Here is a 20,431-nt window from a genome sequence, read left to right on the forward strand (position 1 = left end):
AAAGTGAAAAATGTAATAATAATAATAATATTATTAATAATAATAATAATAATTAATTGAAGAAATTGTTTAAAATATTATATAATAAATAGTATTGTGTAATTTTTATACTTACACAACATATATTTAATTCATTATTATCAATTAAACATAAACAAACAAATAAATAAATATGTGAATCAGATAAGACTCCCCCCCCCCCCCTCCCATTATATTCTTAATCTATAACCATTTCTTCAGCTGATTCTTCTAACAATTCCTTCTTTTCAGTCAGTCAGTGAGTTCTCTGAGCAGCTTGGTCTGCTTTAAAATAACGTCTAGCCTCACCACAATCACTAGAATTGGAGGATGTGCTTCCTTCTTCCTCAAACACAGGCTTTATTTTCTTTAAGAAAAACATACATGACTTTTTTAATTTTGATCTTGTGGTGAAATGACCAGGACATGCTCTTGACCGGTTTTGTGAGATTCACCCATATTTTCATCCTGACTGTCTCTATTTTCCAGTGCCAGCCTGGCATTATAGAAGATAAACGGGGTAAACTAGGCCGCAGTGTCCATTAGGCTTTCCTGTAATAGATTGTGGCTGTTAGTGTTTACATGTGTTTGTACATGCCGACCGAATCAATCAGCATCACTCTTAACGACACACATAAGATCGGTCCAGAATAAATGACCAATGGTTACCAGCTGCGCACATCTGAGTCTCGGTCTTGAAGATACCAAACTCAAAACAGCAGACGAAAGCCATCAGCTCAGGCTACTTCACGCTACTTCAACATGCAACATGCAAGCTGCAACATCACAATGTAATTAATCGAATCAGTCTGCAACACTTAGAGACACAAGCGGCTCTCAGATTACTCTCGATCTCTGTTATCACTCCACGGGACAAAAAGGAGACCACAGTAAGTGAAAAAACTAAGGCAAGATTTGCGAAGAATTTCCTGTCGTGTGTAGATTATCACCAAAAAACAACATCCTCCATTATTAGCATCCTCTCTCACTGGCTACAACTGCCCGGTGCAGATAAAATTCTTGGCATTAAATACATTACTGCCTCAAACTGCCCGAGAAAACACTCTGTTGGAGGGAAACTTGCATTTATTCAAAAGGAAATGCTATAAAAATCATTATAACTTCCCTTTATATTCTCTAAAACAAATGCATGCGGCGCTTGCACATGCAAGAACTACTAATAACGGGCTTTGGAAGAATGCTTCAGGGACTTTTATTATTCACATGAGATCTCTCTAAACAGCTTGTTTTTATTTCAGAGGAAGTTTGCAGAATTTCAACCCACTTTGTATTGCTACAATGTCAGTAGTATATGTAAATGCACAATAATTATCTTTATGCCTGTTATCTGGACAGAGAAATTATTATTTAAGTTCAGATGACATAAATTTCATCATTCGGCAGACTTTTGACAGCTCCAGGGCTGACAGACTGTACTTCCGGGAAACCTGCTAAACGTTTACTCTGTGAATTATTACACCCAGGAACATACAAGTCTACACCATTGTGAAAAAGTTTGCTGCAAAGTTTTTTCTACTTAAGCAAGGTGGTATTTGACTCTGGTCAAGCCTATCCAATAGGAGCAGGCTGGGCGTGGCCTTGGATGACAACATGCCCAATGCATTATGGGTGTTGTAGTTTTCCTACCTATTTAGCAAAACGGAAGACAGCACAGGAAGCTCCAATTTCAAACTTCTAAAAGAGATTAAAGTCTCTTTTTACAATATGTAAAAATGTACAATATGTCTCTGATGTCCCCAGAGTGCATATGTGAAGTTTTAGCTAAAAATACCCCATAGATCATTTATTACAGCATTTTAAAATTGTCACTTTTTGAGGGTCAATGCATCATTTTTGTGTGTGTCACTTTAAATGCAAATGAGCTGCTGGTCTCGGCCTCCTTTCTAGCAGAGGGCGGAGCTTCAAGAGCTTGTGTTGGCAGCTCCAAGTAGAGGTCTTCACGGGGCACCCGAGACCCGTGGACCCGGGAACCGACCTGGGACCCGTACGGGTTCGGGTCTATTTTTTAAATGGTCAGCCGGGTCCGGGTCGGGTCCTAATCTATTACTTCGGGTCCCGGGTCTGTTAATGTTGTAGCCTATGTAATACGTCAATCGGACTCGGAGAACACCTGGCCGTGAGAGTCAGCGCGGCTTGTGTGTTTTGTGTAACTTACAAATTGCTAAATTAGAATAAGAAAAGTGTGAGCTGGGAAATGAGGTTCAGAAATACACAACAACAACAAAAACACAAGCAATCTCTCTCTCTCTCTCTCTCTCTCTCTCTCTCTCTCGGCCGTTTAGAAAGCGGGCAGATTTAATGCATGCGCGTGGTAATAATGTACTCAAGAATATATTTCAAATCAGCAACAAGACCTCAGGTGAACTGTCACATAAATGTTTTTACATAAACCGTCTTGTTTAATCTTAAAGTTCTGCTAGTCAGACTCGGCTCAGAGAGATTATGGCAAATAAATAATGGTAACGCAAGCGGCCATGGCACTAAACGAGCAATAGTTATTAGTTCAAAAGGGCAAACAGTCAAAGTTATTATGCGAATTAACTCATAAATCCGTCACTGTGAAATAAAATTGACTTTTGGCACAGCTGAAATGAGCGCATGCTTGGAACAATTACAGAGGAATATTGTAATACATCACAATCAAGGTACAAGGAAGGGAGACAACGGCTATATATCGTTAGGTAGGCTGGCTGAGACAAAGTTATTTTTCGCAGCTTGTTTATTAACTTGTTAACAGCAGTATATTGTGTAATATGAGACAATCGGGTCCAGTCGCGTCTGTGTCTTCCCGGCGGGTTCGGTTCCAGCTATCAAATAATAGACGGGTCCATGTCGGTTCCGGGTAATATATTTTTGGCATTTTTCGGATCTGCACGTGTCTGGGTCCAGTTTTTGAAATAATAGACGGGTCCGGGTCGGATCTGTGTTGAACATTGCGGGTCTCTTCGGGTTCGGGTGCGAATTTTTGGACCCGTGAAGACCTCTAGCTCCAAGCACCTCACGCAGACACACTGAACATGTCAGAAACCGTTCAGCCTTTTATGTTCAATCCGACAGAGAGAACATATAGTTTAGTTTAATTAGAGTTATAACTTATGTTGTCATCTTGCTTTTATAACATGCTATTGCATTACTGTATTGCAATAAATGTGTAAAAAAGATGGATGCGACAGCTTGAGCAGACTCTCAAATATACTACACAGCTTTTCCTCTTCTCTAAAGCGACATGGCCTCACCCCCTTTGTTGCGTGTTCCTGGGGGCGGGGCTTATGTAAATTTGGGGTTTGTGAGGTCGCCAACCATGGAAGAAGCTCATTGTATTCCCTACTAGCTTTTTGTTATAAAAAAGTGATTTCTGTAAATGTAACTATCTCCCTTAGCTTTGAATTTTGAGCATCGTAACTTTGCAGATGTTGTTTGTGCTTAAGCAGCAACATTACACACTAACTAAGTTACACATTAATCATAATCAAGGAGCTCTTTAAGAAACTAGGCGTGGAAAGCGTTCTGTCTGTTTGGACTCACCGTACTGACAGCTCGGGCCACTGAAGCCGACCGGACAGTCACAGAGTTGAGCAGACCCTTCTCGACACTGACCTCCATTAAAACACACGCCATAACTGCAAACAGCTGTAAGAGACGGAGAGAAAGAGACGGTGATCAGATGTCTTTACACATGACATTCTCATCAAGTGTTTCTGCTTCACTATTAGCCTGTTAACACCCCAAGAAAACACACCTGAAGTGTATAAAACTGAGATCAAAACGCCAAACCCTTTGGATTAACTATAAGGAAAAGTTTCAAACCCACATCACCAACACAAACACACTAGTTTTGTTATTGTTAACTAGAACTAATACTATCAAAAATCATTATTAAATAAAAATAAAAATAGTCTAAATAAAAATATTAAAGAAAGTGTTATTGTTAACTAAAACTATTAAAAATTAGTTATATTAAAATTAAATTAAATTAAAAATTAAATGAAATAAATACAATTAATAAAATTAAAAATTAAAATTGTTGCCTAAATTAAGTTGAAGCAATAAAAATAAATACAAATATTATTAAAACTAAATAAATAAAATAAATAAATGCTATATAGAAATGTTTTTTTAAAAAAAACATCAAACACTGATATGTAAATTCCGGTTGTCATATGATGATGTGAAAACTATATCACATTTCAAACCCTTATATTTTCAAAAGAATAAAATAAAACCATCTTATTGCAAGACCAGTCAACCAGTTATTCAAAGTCACTGTCAACATGCATACATCAAAACTGCATACAAAACGTACAAACTAAAATTGTGGAAAGGATTTGACTGAACCCAAAGAAAATAACAATTTAACCTCAAAACATTAAAGCATTAGCATTTCTGTTGTAAATATCTTAATATGAATAAACCTTTGGCAAAGTAAAAGCGCATAATATTACATAATATAAGCATGTGAGGATGAAGTGCATGGGGAATCCCAGCAGACAGACATGCTCGCTGTCCCATTATATAAAATATATTAACAATATGCTGGAACTCATGTTCATCAAGACAAAAAACATGAATCTTCATAAACACTGAAATGCCCTGAAATCCACACGGATAGATGAGCCATTGTGAGCGATTAGCTGAGCTTTATTCACCTTAAATGAACAACTGTGCTAATTCTTATCATTAAAAAATAATAATAAAAAAATCGAACCCTTCCTCCTCTTTTTTCTCTTTTCCCTCCATTTTCTGGCTTCTGCTACTCTGAGTAATATCCAAACCTTTGTATTTGCGGCACTTTTTGCGTTTCTTCGCCGCTTCCTGTACTCCTCAGTTATAAGTCGCTTTGGATAAAAGCGGCTGCAAAATGCATAAATGTAAATCAAGGACACATTCCCTTTCCAAACATCAACACATCTCAAAGAACAGGCCATGAAACAGTATTTCTACCTCTGGGATTGACAATTAACGGTCTTTGTAACAACAGGCATTGTTGGTCATGTGGACAGACCACCCAGGACATTAGTTACACTCATTCCTGCTCCTTATTTAGGACATTCCCGTCTACAGCGACAAAGACCTGCTTCCATTCACTCCTTATTGCCGCTATTACCTTGGTGGTCAGTTCTGCTTCAAATCACCAGCATCAATCAAAATAACTGGCCAACTTTCCTGTTCAAACTCTGACTTTTGCTCCTTAATGAAAAGAAGAGGATTCTCAAGAGCACATTCTGTTAAAGTGGAAGGAAGTAGCTTCAAGCCCCAAGAGCACTTCTACAAAAAACAATCAAAAGTCATTGAGTCAATTGGTGTACTCGAGAAACAAAGACGCAAACAGGGTTAGCGGACCCCAAAAGACCCCAAATGTAAACAGCTTCAAGACTAAGTTTTGCAGACACTTAGACTAGAATGAGAAACAGAGTTACTTTGCCTTCCCGCTTCCCAAATGAAACCAAATCAATTCTCAGAAAGCAGCCCTGATGTCTGTTATTTTATGGGCTCCAGTCTTTTCATCTGGTGGGTTGCAGACAATCAGGTCAAGCAGGGAAAAACAATACACAATGCTAATAATAAAATGCAACCATCCACAATTGTGCACTGAGAAATTGCACCCATCTTGTTGTTGAAGCCAAAGGTCATGTGTCCGATTAAACACTACAGTATTTTGCCGTGAAATCATTATCACGTTGTAGAAGTTGTTTAGATGCCAAAATTGCACAAACAAGCACAAAACTATGCAGACTACAATAAATTCATGCTCATTTGTAAGCAATAAACAATATGGTTTGTACGCTGAGCACAGTTTGTTTTATGCAGTGAATTATCGGCTCCCGAGGACATCAAACCATCAATTGAACGGACATTTCGAAACTGGACACTCGTACTGTAAATACTGTAAAGCAGGCCTTTGCTGCTGTTTACATTGCACTAAATTGTTAATTTTCCCACTCAGCCAGTGTCAGGTTAATCATTTTTCATGTTGTATCTGTGCAGTTCATAGTCATATTTACAAATTTCAATGTTTGTTTTTAAAGGCAATTGTGTTTACTTTAGTACAATAACAATTTTCGGTTCTGTATTGGGTCAGCAAAATGTGAAATCTGGACTCTTGAGCATGCTGGATCATCAAGTGTTTCTGCTTCACTATTAGTCTGTTAACACCCGAAGAAAACAGTGCATAAAGTGTATAAAACTGAGATCATAACAACAGACCCTTGAAAAACAGAGGGAATATCTGCCAGATGTCCAAAAAAATTGTATTTATCTATTAGGGATTTTTTTGTTTTTAAACAGTAGTGTTGTTATTGTTAACTAAAACTATATATATATTTAAAAAAAATGAAAATAAATAAATAAAACTTTTTTTTTAAGTCTTTAAAATGTTTAAAAAAAAACTATTAAAAAATTAAAATGAATTTCCAAATATTAATAATGCTATTAAAGTATATAATTAATACCCAAATAACACGTGTTTACTTTTGTACAATAAACAATTTTCAGTTTTGTATTTGGGTCACCACAATGTAAAATCTGGACTCTAAGAGCAAACATTTGAGAAACAAGCTTTTTTTAGTTATGCCAAGCTCTAAAATAAATAAATAAAATGTTGCAACTAAATAAAATAAGTTGAAGCAATAAAACTACTACTAAAATAAAAATAATACTACTTAAAATAAAACTACAAAATTAAAATAAAAACTTAAAGCTTAAAAACTAAAGACTACATTTGTTGGTAATACAAAGTGTAAACCCTAAAGAACATTAAGTTATTGAAACTTACATGTAATAATTTTATTTACTTATTTTAAATAAATATTGGTCTAAATATCATTTTTTTATAATTATATAAATATTTAAATCAAAATAATTTAAATTACCACTTCTCATTTCTGTAAGTTCACTGGTAATTAAAAGTGTAAACCATGAAGAACATTCAGCCATTTTTAAAAACATTTAATTAACATTTAAAAATTATTTATATTGCTTTTATTTACTTATTTCTATTTAAATGTTCCTATATCTATAAATATTCAAACATTACTTATAATATAATATAAATAGCCACTAAGTTTCTGTAAATAAAAAGTTTAAAAATGGGCAGCGTTGTCATTACAGCCAAAGTACCAGAAATATCTTTGAGGCCTTCAAATACTGTCTTGGATGATTGGTAATACCTCAAAATAAATAAAAAAAATAAAAATAAATAAATAAATAAATGCTACATTAGACTAGTTAGCATTTAAAGGGGTGGTTGCATGCGATTTGACTTGTTTAACTTTAGTTAGTGTGTAATGTCGCTGCTTGAGCATAAACAGTATCTGCAAAGTTACAGCGCTGAAAGTTCAATGCAAACGGAGATACTGTCTTTTAAAGTTACGGCAGTTTATCGCCTACAAAAACGGCCGGTTTGGACTACAAACGAGCTTCTTCCTGGGTTGGTGACATCATAAACCCTTGCTAGTCTCCGCAGATGGGACTTCTGCCCGTAATGGGAAACGGCGTGGCCTTTCCGGCAACCTGTGCTTGGCACTTCAGCCAATGAAAATACAGGAAACTACATTTGGCCATCTCACCAATCTAAGACCATTGCGCTTTTCAGAGGGATGGGCTTCATAGAAGCAGGAAGCAAACGAGCCGCTCAAAGGACAGTGGAGACAGCGGTGTGGAATAAAGGTCAAATATAAGAAAAATACGGTGTACATAAAAAAAAAAGAAGTATTAAGACATATTATACTGCACCCCATAAACACACCCAAGCCAAGAAAAAAACCACAGAACCACCCCTTTAAGTGAAGAAAAGCCATCACTGAATGAGACGACCTTTCAACTCCAAACTGCCACACACTTTACTGCCACTTCAAATCTAACAGCCTCTGGATTGTCCATCCCATCTGGCCAGTGAATCACGCTGAACAAAAAGGTTGAAGAAGACAGACGCTCTGTGCGTGTGCCAGTCAGACGGCGAGATTTCTGCTGTGAGCATCAGCTCATGATTTGTCCATGTTCAGTGGCTCAGAAAACAGAGTGATTAGCTTGTCCCATTTCTTAAAGTGCTTCCAGGTCTCAAGTTGCAGGCATAAAAGCCAAGCGTGCAGTTTAAAGACAACAGATCCCACCACAGAAGAGGAGAAGACGTTAAGCGCTTTACAGGAATGCATGCTGAGCGCGTTTAAAAACAAACCAAAGCTGGATCGGGAACGGGGCCTAAATCTTGCAGGTATAATGAGTAGTTTCACCTTCTCGGACAGACAAAGGGCCCTTTGAGGAGTGTGTCGACTCTAGTAATGAGACTCCGGAGAAAATCACAACTCGCAGGATAAACTGTTATGCAACTGTCAGTCATTCTGGCATGAGACCACAAGAGCCGCCACGAGCCCGGCAGGAAAACCATCAGCGGACGTTAACTTGATTTCAGAGAAGGATTTAGTTCAGCGGGTTTAGAGTACAAGTCACCGAATGTGACCCTGAGTCTCAAAACCACTAGAGTCCTGCTTAATTCTCCAAAAGAGAACAATAGACCCAATGGACCTTAGTCAGGCGGACGGACGCCAGGTTTGGTTTGACAATGAAAGGAGGATCATCAAGTCGACAAAACATTGGAAATGTCATGCAAAACACTCGAAGACTTTTAGAGAGTACAAGCTGAGCGAACTTTACTTCAGCCTCTCACCACATATACAGGCACGCCAAATTAAAGAGTCAGATCACCTTTATTTAAGGAGCGCTTTATACAATACAGATCGTTTCAAAGCAGCTTCACGGTGATAAACAGGAAAATAACAATCAATGCAAACTTCATTAAATATTCATTTAAATTGTAAATGTCATTATTCAGCTCAGTGTTGATTGAGTTCAGTTCAATGATGGTGAAAAGTTCATCAATTATGAAACAAATTTGATAGGGATGCACCGATATTAACATTTTGTCCGATACCAATAACTCCTTATATTTGAAAGATACATTGGCCGATAAATCTAAATCCAATTTTTTTTTTATAATTTTGAGATTGTTTTGATTAGATTTATGCATTTGGCAGACGCTTTTATCCAAAGCGACTTACATTGCATTCAAGGGGTACACATTTTACATTTTTGTCAATTCTTACTTTCCCTGGGAATCGAACCCATGACCTTGGCATTGCTAGCGCCATGCTCTAGTGTTTGAGCTACAGGAAAGCCATTACAAAAACAAAAGTAAGCACACAATTATAATGTTCTCATTATAATTTTATGTAGCCTATGACAGACCTATACGTTGCACTGACCAATTTTCTGTGTTTTAAGTGATTCTCATGGGCGTCAGAACCATTGTGTGTGTGTGGGACAAGACCCACCCACTTTTTAAGACCAATGATATTGGACCCACTCACTTTTATCGTCTATAATTCAGCACATGTCGGCTTACATTGACTAGCCCTTAACCGAGAAACTTATTAAGAAACTTATTATTAAACACATGTTAAATGCTTTATTTCCCCTTTTCTAATATTTTCTATTTTTTTATTGAAAATAAATACCTTTCCGATCTGATATGTGATGGGGAAAGGGAGTAGAGCGAGTGTGGCAAAAGGCGGATACGAACATATGCTCGCGATATGCGTCAAAACTTGATGCCATGCTTCTTATCCCTACTCTATAGCCACAGTAAATAATTCAGTGATTTCTGTCATTTTGTCTGGCCCAATCAATCGTTTAGTAAACGGCACTTTTTCTGTCTGGACACGGAGCATAAAAAAAAACATGCAACTTGTTCATTATCATTATCTGTGAAACTGTTGATGTCTACAGCAGTTAAATGAATATAGCCTTTTTATTAGACTATTGGTATTGACTGGTTTGAGGTCTTTTTTGGTATAGGAAAGGGATATGGCCAAAAACGCACCATAATGCAGGAAATCACATCTATGAAATCATTTTTTTTCTGGGGGAGAACCCTCCCGCAAAACAATTTCACCACCTAGCATATTTTGCCTTAGCCGCTACTGACCCACCCTCTTTTTATTTGATTCCGACGCCCATGGTGATTCTGATCATATTTCAAGCAATTTGAAACCATCATGGCGAACAGTGCACATCTGAAATGTCAAAGCTGAAGGAAAAATCCATTATTTATCGGCTTTAATATATCGGTCAAATTATCTTATTGGGACGATAGCATTAAAAATATACCAGCCGATGCTGATATGGTGGTCGATATATCGTGCATCCCTAAAATTTGATTTAGCTTTTAAACAGCTCAACAGAAGACAAAAGTGTCATTATTCAGCTCATTTCAGTTTACGTTTTTCTCTCTTCCGATAGTGCAGGGAAATTAATAATATATGATGAAAAGGCAAAAAAGTCTGGGGTGCTCAGGGAGTTCAATGAAATGTCTGAAGGTGCTCTTTGGGATCGCGGATTTAAATTAATGTTGAACAAAGACGCAAATCCAAGGCACTCTTCTTCAAATTATTAAAAAGCCTTTATTTAATTGGCTATTTCATAGTAGAAGATTTAAAAGACATGGGGGGTCAAAAACAACCCAAGCGAAGTGGCCCAAAAACTGTTTTTGGGCAGCTACGCTTGGCCTTGACTTGAGTCCCCGATATACTCGAAGAACAAACTGGTACAACATCACTTCAAACTAAATCGGGCCAAAACAAAGTCAGTTTGGAGTTTGTTTCAGGAGTCCAAATCTTCTCACTGGGAAACACCTTTGGACTTCCATTGGTCCGTGGTGATGATGTAATATGTAGGTGTGGCTCTGAGGCTCCGCCTTCTTTGATGTGGATTGATTGCCATTTCTTTTGTTCAGCCTGCTGAAGCTGTAATTCGAACTGAAAGCAACACTGACTGTTTGAATGTGTAATACTGTAAAGCTGCTTGCTTTTAAGCAATCTATTATGTAGATATTTTCTATTACATAGAACTGTATAAAGTTCTATATAAATAAACACAATGTGACTTGACTGGAGTGTCAAATTGCAGAGCTTGTGCAAACATATCCACATGTGGCCACGTTTACACCTGGTATTAAGATGCGTTTTGGTCAATCGGATTATAAGTGGCGATGATAAATACAGGTGTAAACTGGGTCTTAACATTTTGAGCTTGTCCACTTTTGCCCACTTCCAGAGGAAGTCGAAAATGCATTTAACCAGATTGCTCTTGTGATGTAAACACTCATGACGTTCTCGAATGCATTCGAATAGCCACAAAAGACCGTCTACTGAACTAACGCATACACATTATGGGAAAGCCAGATGGAATTTAATCTTTGAAGACCCAAGTTTGGATTGAAGAAAAAACATACCAAGCACAATGTTCTCTCACCATTCCTGATTTCTAACACACACGGCTGTCAGAAACTAAAGCTGCTGCTCTCGGTGTGTTTTTCTATCGTCTCGGGTCACATTCATATGTAAATTGCGTGAGCTTATTTTTATCCTTTAAATCAAAAGATCTGAAAGGCACATACATTTACCCACCCATAGATCCTCCTCTTGAAGAAATCAAGAAGAAGTGGTTGAAAGTGAACAAAAGAGACACCAGGTGTAAACAGGAATGTGTCTCCCTCATCCACTTGTGAACTGGGCCTCAGATCAGATGCATATTAACATATTCATCTAAACACTTCTCCCGAATGTTAGTTAACAGTGTACCGTCGCAAAGGTATTTTGAACTTCTTTTTACTACTAAGTGAAGAATGAAAAATAAGTATATGAGTATATCAGCTTCTTAAGGCTCCACATCGATAGGGTATGCAGACTATGACAGTCCTATAAAATCCTATCAAAGGATTCCCATCTGGTCCATTTAAGCACAAAAAAAAGAGTCTGCCAAACTATTAGAGGAGCCCTCTTGTTAACCAGAACAATGAAAAGTACGAGACCCCACCCAGAGCAGACAGCAGACGGGATGAGCTGCTGAAATCCAATTATTGACCAGGTCTTTTGGCTTTAGAAAGTAAAAACAAATTCAGACAAAGTGAGATCAGTGCTTTGTTGCAGAAGCCAGCATGACTATTACAATCGTTTGAACGAACCTCCAAATCCTAAGTGTAATTTGTACCGCACCGCTTGAACTACATCATGACACCTCAAATCGTGCAGTTAGGGGAAATTTCTGGGCAAATTTCACCATAATACATCGACTCTCCAAATCCATAAAACAATACAGAATCCACAGCCAAGAGGATTAGAGCAAATCTTGACACTAATTTTCCTAATTCCACTATGCTTTTGTTAGAGGTACAATGGAATGTGTGACTAGTTCCTTCTTGTGGTTAAATAGCTACAAACTGGAAGAACCATAGACCTTCACGTTAGGGTTCGAGCATTCTCTATCTATAATTTGGACACACTGTCAAATGAATTTCCTGGGGCCTAAACCTCTAAATCACTATGACTAACTCCACCTGCTATTCTACAAGACCACTTGAATTTTATAAATGCATATTCAGGATTATGGAAGCTAGTTTATGCCACAGAATAAAAAAAATTAATCTCACAATTCTGACTTTTTTCCCCTCTCAATTGTGTGTTATAAAGTCAGAACTGTGAGATATACACAGATCAGGCATGACAGGTGAAGTGAATAACACTGATGATCTCTTCATCACGACTCCTGTTAGTGGGTGGGATATATTAGGCAGCAAGTGAAAATTGTCCTCAAAGTAAATGTGTTAAAAGCAGGAAAAATGGCCAAGCGTAAGGATTTGAGCGAGTTTGACGAGGGCCAAATTGTGGTCAGTATCTATTAAAATTGCTCCAAGGAAGGAACAGAGGAGAACCGGCCACAGGGTCATGGGCGGCCAAGGCTCATTGATGCACATGTGGAACAAAGGCTGGCCCGTGTGGTCCGATCAAACAGACGAGCTACTGGAGCTCAAACTGCTCCAGAAGTTAATGCTGGTTCTGATAGAAAGGTGTCAGAATACACAGAGCATCTCAGTTTATTGTGTATGGGGCGGCATAGCCGCTGACCACTGCCCATGCTGACCCGTCCACCGCCGAAAGCACCAACAGTGGGCATCCGAACTGGACCACGGAGCAATAGAAGGAGGTGGCAATTAATTAATTTATTTATTTATTTTATTCTGTGGCGGAAGCAAGCTTCCATACTGGATTCAATGTCCTGAAGAAGGCCTAAAAAATCCTCATTAATATGGATTTTTGTTACTGATATTTAAAGGTACATGCTTAATTTTTTAGTAAATACTGTGATTTTACATCACATGGGATTTAAAGCATACTTACGATACAAACATCCGGCCTCCCCGTTGAGCTGTGACCATCCTGAGCAGCACTTGTAAATCGTCTGATATTCCTGTCGATACACCTGTCTATGCGCAGTGTAGTACGCCGTTCTGTGGAGAAAAGAAGAAATCTTAAGCATCTTTATTGTTTTAGATTGTCTAACACACACACACTCCTACTGCAAAATGTATATATACACACATATATATATATATATATATATATATATATATATATATATATATATATATATATATATATATACGCATATGTACATACATACATATTTAAACAAAATGCATATCTTCGATTGCACACCAAATGTAACTTGAACAGATAAACCAGAGTGGCAAGCAGGTTGCAATTCAAGTTGCACAAAAATATTTAATTAAAGAGCAGAAAAGTACAATACATGCATGGTGAAAGAAACCAGCCTATTGATTAAAAAAAGAAAAGTAGAGAAAAATAAGACTATGCATGGTTTTTAACAAGCACACAGGTAAAGATTAAGATCCTTAAACCTTCTTTTAGTCTGTCATCAGCCTCCTCTAGTGTTTACCAGCGTTCTCTGTGGTTAGTCAGAGAATGAGAGAGATCAGGTCATGACTAATGCTTGTGGATGAGCTCTGATGTGTGAAAACACAAACATCTCTCATCCACCCTTTAATGACGCTTTCTGCAAGGCTCTCTCGCTCCCTGTAGTTTAGAGTCCTGTAGAATCGTAACCCTGCGCTCTTTGTTTATTGTGCCTAATTGCAGGGCCCGGGTCTCTTACTGGCTAAGTATACGGAGGAAAAGGAGCCGGTGCGAGGTACAGAGGGTTGTCAAAGCGCCAGTTCAGGGCGTTTGCTGTCTATCGTGTAGGTATGCGAGACCCTCTGGAGATGCCTTTCAAATTGCTGCTTTCGTCAAGCGCGTAACTACACCTTACACTTAAAAGAGTCTGATAAGAGAACAAATATAATGCATGAGAACAAAATACACTTCAGAAGGGAACAGGTAAGGCAGCATCACCATTTCTATTGCATAATAAGGGGAAAGGATTTGAACAAATGCATACTGCTCAGCATGAAGTTTATACGGCATACTATTTTTTAATAATATGTGAAAACTGCAACAATAAACATTTCAAACATGCATGTTTAATTAATGTTTATTTCACATTTTAAATTCAGCTTTTGCATAAAAAAGTCACTTTTTGCAGCAAAGTCAAAACCAGATTGTGGTTAAAGCTTCTGGTTCATTCATCAAACTATAAATGGAAACACGAAGTTGAGCACATTGATTGCATTGTGGGATTCAGCACTGTACAGAGTCATCTGAATAGGCATGCTTGTGGAAAAATTGGGTAACACTATTTCACAGTGTCCTCCTTACATGTTGAATGTAGTAACTACAGTAATTACTATAAATTATGCATAATTGCATGTGACTAACCCTAACCCACACACTAATCCAAACCCTATAGTAAGTACCTGGGGTTAATTCTCATTATTCAGTACTTAAATGTATAATTACACTGTACTGGAGACCTTAAAATAAAGTGCAAAACTTGCATAATATGCATGCTATATACCACAGAAGGGTACGGTAGTTGATTGATCAGACATGACGTTTATGTTAAAGATTGTGCAATCAGCGTTTTTGGTGTGTGTGAATCAGTCCCACCTTCTCTCGTAGCCCATGCACCAGGACTGTCCCTGGCATCCCTGTTTCCAGGCTTTGACCATCCGTGTGAAGGCCTGGACACACGGCTGCATCTGGGCCACTAGCTTCACCTCCTTCTCTGCACACACATTTGGCCTGGAGATAAAACACACACACACACACACACATCAGTTTTACCTGCAGGAATTTCTAATTGTCCTTCCAAGCAGTTTTAATAAACTGTAATGAATTTGACAGGGGAACAAGTTGTTAGACTGTCAATTACTTAGACACACCATGTCATATTAAGGAATAGTCATGATTAAAATGTCAATAAATCATTTGAATCATCTCTGCACTAACAGATGACATGATTTACATCTTACGTTCCCAGACTGATATATTAGTCACTCTGTAAAAATGTTCTTTATCCTCAAACATAGACTCACAGTTGAACCCCCGGGCGATTATTTTCATTTCTGGGATTATTAGCACTAGATTTTGTTACAGTGCTTAGTCTGTTTTTGTTTTGTTTTTCTTAATCACTCATATTATTCCATGTCGCAATTAAGGGATATAGCTGCACTAAACTGACACTAAAAAGCTGGATTCTGCAGTTTAAATTGTGTTTAATGCGAGCCAGCTAATGTGCATCAACTGCCTAAAATAGACAGCATAATTTTGGGGCATAATATGCACCAGTCAAAGCTATGCCGCCTTTGTTGTCTTGGTTGGCAGCTCAGTAGGTTTTCCCAGCTAAAAAAAATTTTTTAGAACGTATAATTTATTTAAATTATGAAAACATGTTTTGTGAACAATCAAAAAGTTATTTCGTAAAGGTTACATTTGAATGTTCTCTGAACGTTCTAATACAATAATAATATTTAAAATGTTGTAGAAAACTAGCGTTCCAGGTACAAATGTATAAATTCCGTTTTTGTTATTTTAGAACGTAGACCAGGCAACTTTAAACGAAGGTACTATTTCTGTTACTGGAAGAACGTTTGTTCATGACATTGAAAGAAGCTTACGGGAACGTTGACTAAAGTTCTGAGAACGTTCCCTGTTGGCTGGATTTAAACTCAACCAGTGTCTCACGTGTTTAATTAATATGCGTAAATACGCGTCAAAGCGCGTCTCCAATTTAAATAAACATTTGTTTTTTACAATTACAATAACTTAGTGATATAACAATGAATATTCGCTCATTAAATACAGTATTCAAAGTTTAAGCAGTAGTATATAATAATAATCAAGCGCGCGCAACTGATCTAACCCAAAACAGAACTCACATGTGCGGCAGCAGGTCTTTTCCAGAACGGGATGCTGCATTAATTCCATTAATTAGAATGATTAAAGAATAAAATAATATATCCATCCTCATACGCTGTTCTGAATGAGTCCTCCTGCACCTAAATAACACACTTCAAATGTTTAAACGAACTAATCAGAGTCCATATTAATCCGCGCTCCGGAAAGGACTGAAAGCGTCGAGCAGATGACAGAGGGAAAAACTCTCAGATCCAATCCAGACACCTAACTGAGATCCAAATGCCCCCAGGACACGCAGTCTTCCTGTAGGAGCAGTGAAGGGAATGTCCTTTAAGAGGAACAAGACAAATACAGGAACAACCTAAAGCAGCTAAAGCGCTGACTGACCTCCTTCAGGATACTCGTTACTTCAGCTTGATTTACTGCGTCACTTCAAAGTGCCTAATTCAAAGAGAAACCCTCTATTAGAGTGATTTCAGAGTCAAAGGAAGGTCACTTTGTCATGTTTACACCATTGAGGAACAGCCAAACACCTTACAATAAACCAGCAATGGAGATAGATAGATAGATAGATAGATAGATAGATAGATAGATAGATAGATAGATAGATAGATAGATAGATAGATAGATAGATAGATAGATAGATAGATAGATAGATAGATAGATAGATAGATAGATAGATAGATAGATAGATAGATAGATAGATAGATAGATAGATAGATAGATTTGTGAATTTATAAATTAATGATTTCTGAAGGAACACTGAAGTGTTCCTGTGACACTGAAGACTTGAGAAATGGCTGAGGAAAATTCAGCTTTGCATCACATAAGTAAATTATATTTAAAGTATATCAAAAAAAAAACATTTTAAATTGTAATAATATTTCACAATATTAAAAAAATTTCTGTATTTTTGATCAAATAAATGCAGGCTTGAAGAGACTTTTGTTAAATCATTAAAACATTTTTTTTTTTTTTACCGGCTTATATCTACACTATATTGCCAAAAGTATTGGGACAGGGGCCGAAATCATTGAATTTAGGTCTGCACGTCCATGGCCACAGGTGTATAAATCAAGCAGACGCTTCTACAAACATTTGTGAAAGAATGGGTCGCTCTCAGGAGCTCAGTGAACTCAAGTGTGGTACCGTGATAGGTTGCCGTGATAAGTCCATTTGGGAAATTTCCTCACTTCTAAATATTTTAGTCAACTGTTAGTGGGATTATAACAAAATGGAAGCGATTGGGAACAACAGCAACTCAGCCACGAAGTGATAGGCCACCTAAAATCACAGAGTGGGGTCAGCGCATGCTGAGGTCACAGTGCGCTGAAATGGACAACTTTCTGCAGAGTCAACAGCTCCAGCCCTCCAAACTTCTGTGGCCTTCAGATGAGCACAAGAACAGTGGGTAGAGAGCTTCATGGAATGGGTTTCCATGGCCGAGCAGCTCATCCAAGTCTTACATCACCAAGAGCAATGCAAAGCGTGGGATGCAGTGGAGTAAAGCAGACGCCACTGGACTCTAGAGCAGTGAAACGTGTTTCTGGAGTGACCAATCACACTTCTCTGTCTGGCAATCCCATGGACGAGGCTGGGGTTGTCAGTTGCCAGGAGAACAGGACTTGCCTGACTGTATTGTGGCAAGTGTAAAGTTTGGTGGAGGGGTGATTATGGTTTGGGGTTATTTTTCAGGGGTTAGGCTTGGCCCCTTAGTTCCAGTGAAAGGAACTCTTAAAGCGTCGGTCCATAAAGACATGGATGAGTGAGTTTGGTGTGGAGGAACTTGACTGGCCTGCACAGAGTCATGAACTCAACCTGATAGAACAGCTTTGGGATGAATTAGAGCGGAGACTGAGAGCCAGGCCTTCTCGTCCAACAACAGTGCCTGACCTCACAAATGAGCTTCTAGAAGAATGGTCAAAAATATCCCATAAACACACTCCTAAACCTTGTGGAAAGCCTTCCCAGAAGAGCTGAAGCTGTTAGAGCTGCAAAGGGTGGGCTGACTCCATATTAAATGTTTGTAAAGGCAGACGTCTCAACTTTTGGCGATATTATATATTTTATATATATAATTATTACTGTAAATATTCAGCTATTCGAAAAGCTATTCTAAATAGTAATGTAATAATGTAAAATTTTCACTTTTAGTCAAATTGTTCTGCTGAAAATATTTGTAATATTATTAGCCTAATAATTGCTAAATAAATGTATTGTATTCCACTAAGTAACTTTATATATTTATCAACACTGAAACGTTCCCCATGTGACATTAGAATTTGAAGTCTCTTAGAGGACGGGAGTGCTGAGGGGTCGCCGAACCACAGCTGAGAGCAGAGGATTATGGGTCAGAGACGGGGGGGGGGGGGGGGGGACGCAGGTTCAGGACGTCAGCGCTGGGATCAGATATCTGGGGCTACAGAACCCGGACCACATTCCCAAACAGCACTGATCCTCCTCTAGGGGTCAGTGCCAACCAGGGTTCAACACCTCTGCCATTTACACACAAAAACACCTATAAAAACATCTGCTGGTATTTTGAAGACATGTGGCGTTGTCACTCCAGGAATATTAAGAGGGAATGTTTAACGGAATTCATTAAAAACGGGATAAATACTTAGAACACTGTGGAACAAAACATTAACATTCCTGGAATGTCAAGAAAGAGCTACATCTGCATAACGTATCCTAATATTATAGTCTTAAATTGCTAGATAAATCTTTTAAGGAGTTTTTCCATAACATTTCTCCCACTTCATGAATGTAGAGCCAGTAAAATGAAAGACTTTAAAGTTTGCTGAGGCCCCCCGGTGGAGAATCACTGCACAACAGGACTGTTCAAATGAAATAATGCTACTGTTAAAGGTGCACTATGTAGTTTTTCGCAGCTAGAGGTCACCAAATCAAAACAAAGGCGTAGCTTGATGAAGCCGAGACTTAGCGCGGAATCATGGGAGTTGTCGTCTTCACCTCCCTGCTGGTGGAATTGGGACGGGAAATAATGTTCATAGATGAGATTATTACCGTTACTGTAGTTTGAAGCAGAGCAGGACCGAGTGCTGTGGGAGCTGATCGAGGAGCTGAAGTGATTGCTAATGAGACACGAGCGCAACACGGATCGAGAGCAGCGGAGCTTTTATTCGGCCACAGATGAGCGCTTCTGCTCAAACACGTGGGGTAACCAAGCGGCAACCTCCCCCAGTTTCTATTGAAGCATATGGAAGTGACTTAAACTGCAATGCTACTAAGGCTCAGAAGGAGCAGAATCTCATTGAGCCCCATGTTAAAATGCCCAACTTTACAGCAGAAAAAAAAACCTGTTTACAGCCTGGATTGCCTGAAAGTATGGATCGCGATACCAAGTCGGTACCGAACGCTTTGAGCGCTTAAGTTGGAATCATAAACACCTCTGACCTACCATTGCACTCATTTGCTCATCAAATATGTCTGTGATTGGCTAAAATGACCAGTGCTTCAAAAACATGTTGTAAATATACATCAATGATGTTTTTCACAGGGCACTTGCACAGATACACATGGGAGCGTTTGAATGCAGGCATCTATAAGCCTACCGGTCCACTGATCAACACCTACTTGTGCTTTCAAACGCTCACGATGATTGTAGCCAATCAGATGAGCGCGTGAGCAAAGTGGCCAGTCAGAGGTGTTCCAGCTCAACAGAACTCAAAAGCATACATTTTTTAAATTTCAGTACCAACTTGGTTCTGTATTTTGACAACACCTTTACTGTACAATAATTGGTTTGTCTGTCGATAAATGGATCCAAACAGTTGTTCCCTTGTCTAATGAAACATTAAATATTAAGGTCCTCATGAAATCAAAATGGACCCTATTTACTGTTAGCATATTACAGGTCTTAGAGTGAACAATTAATCTGTGCAAGTTAATAAACAGAAAATATTGTTTTTCGCGGTAATCTTTCATTTAAATCTGAAAAGTTACTTGCTACTTCCGGTTCACTGGGACTTTAAAGCATAGTAAAGTTGAGAATTAGCACTAGCTATAAACTCTATATGCTGTGCATCCTTTGCAGTACTTGTATTGTAGCTGTCTCTGTAAGCATGCCCTGCTTAAATAAATAAATAAATAAATAAATCTCAGACGTTTCCATGGTTTCTACAAATAAAACCGGGGCATTCGTGAGTATAACATCACTGGGTGGTTGCTTATTTCTCTGGATTTAAACAATTCTTGGACACATTTGGGATAATACAAGTAAA

The 20,431-nt window shown here is 38.2% G+C and overlaps 1 protein-coding gene across 4 annotated transcripts in view; it reads right to left on the reverse strand.

Annotated features, from left to right (window-relative positions):
- megf6b (multiple EGF-like-domains 6b) overlaps positions 1-20,431 on the reverse strand; it is a 161,057-nt gene that overhangs the window by 140,181 nt on the left and 445 nt on the right. For 2 of the 4 annotated variants that reach the window (XM_067431036.1, XM_067431034.1), the window contains exons 2-4: positions 14,937-15,071; positions 13,269-13,378; positions 3,565-3,669 (exon numbers count right to left, since the gene is read on the reverse strand). In XM_067431036.1, coding sequence (XP_067287137.1) covers positions 3,565-3,669; positions 13,269-13,378; positions 14,937-15,028 — 307 coding nt within the window. In that variant the 5' untranslated portion in view covers positions 15,029-15,071. Of the gene's footprint in view, positions 1-3,564; positions 3,670-13,268; positions 13,379-14,936; positions 15,072-16,207; positions 16,555-16,574; positions 16,629-20,431 lie in introns of those variants that run through there. The other 2 variants (XM_067431035.1, XM_067431033.1) reach the window with 2 other exon arrangements.

The sequence above is a fragment of the Pseudorasbora parva genome, chromosome 22 (assembly GCF_024679245.1).
Source record: "Pseudorasbora parva isolate DD20220531a chromosome 22, ASM2467924v1, whole genome shotgun sequence".
NCBI classification, from domain to species: domain Eukaryota; kingdom Metazoa; phylum Chordata; class Actinopteri; order Cypriniformes; family Gobionidae; genus Pseudorasbora; species Pseudorasbora parva.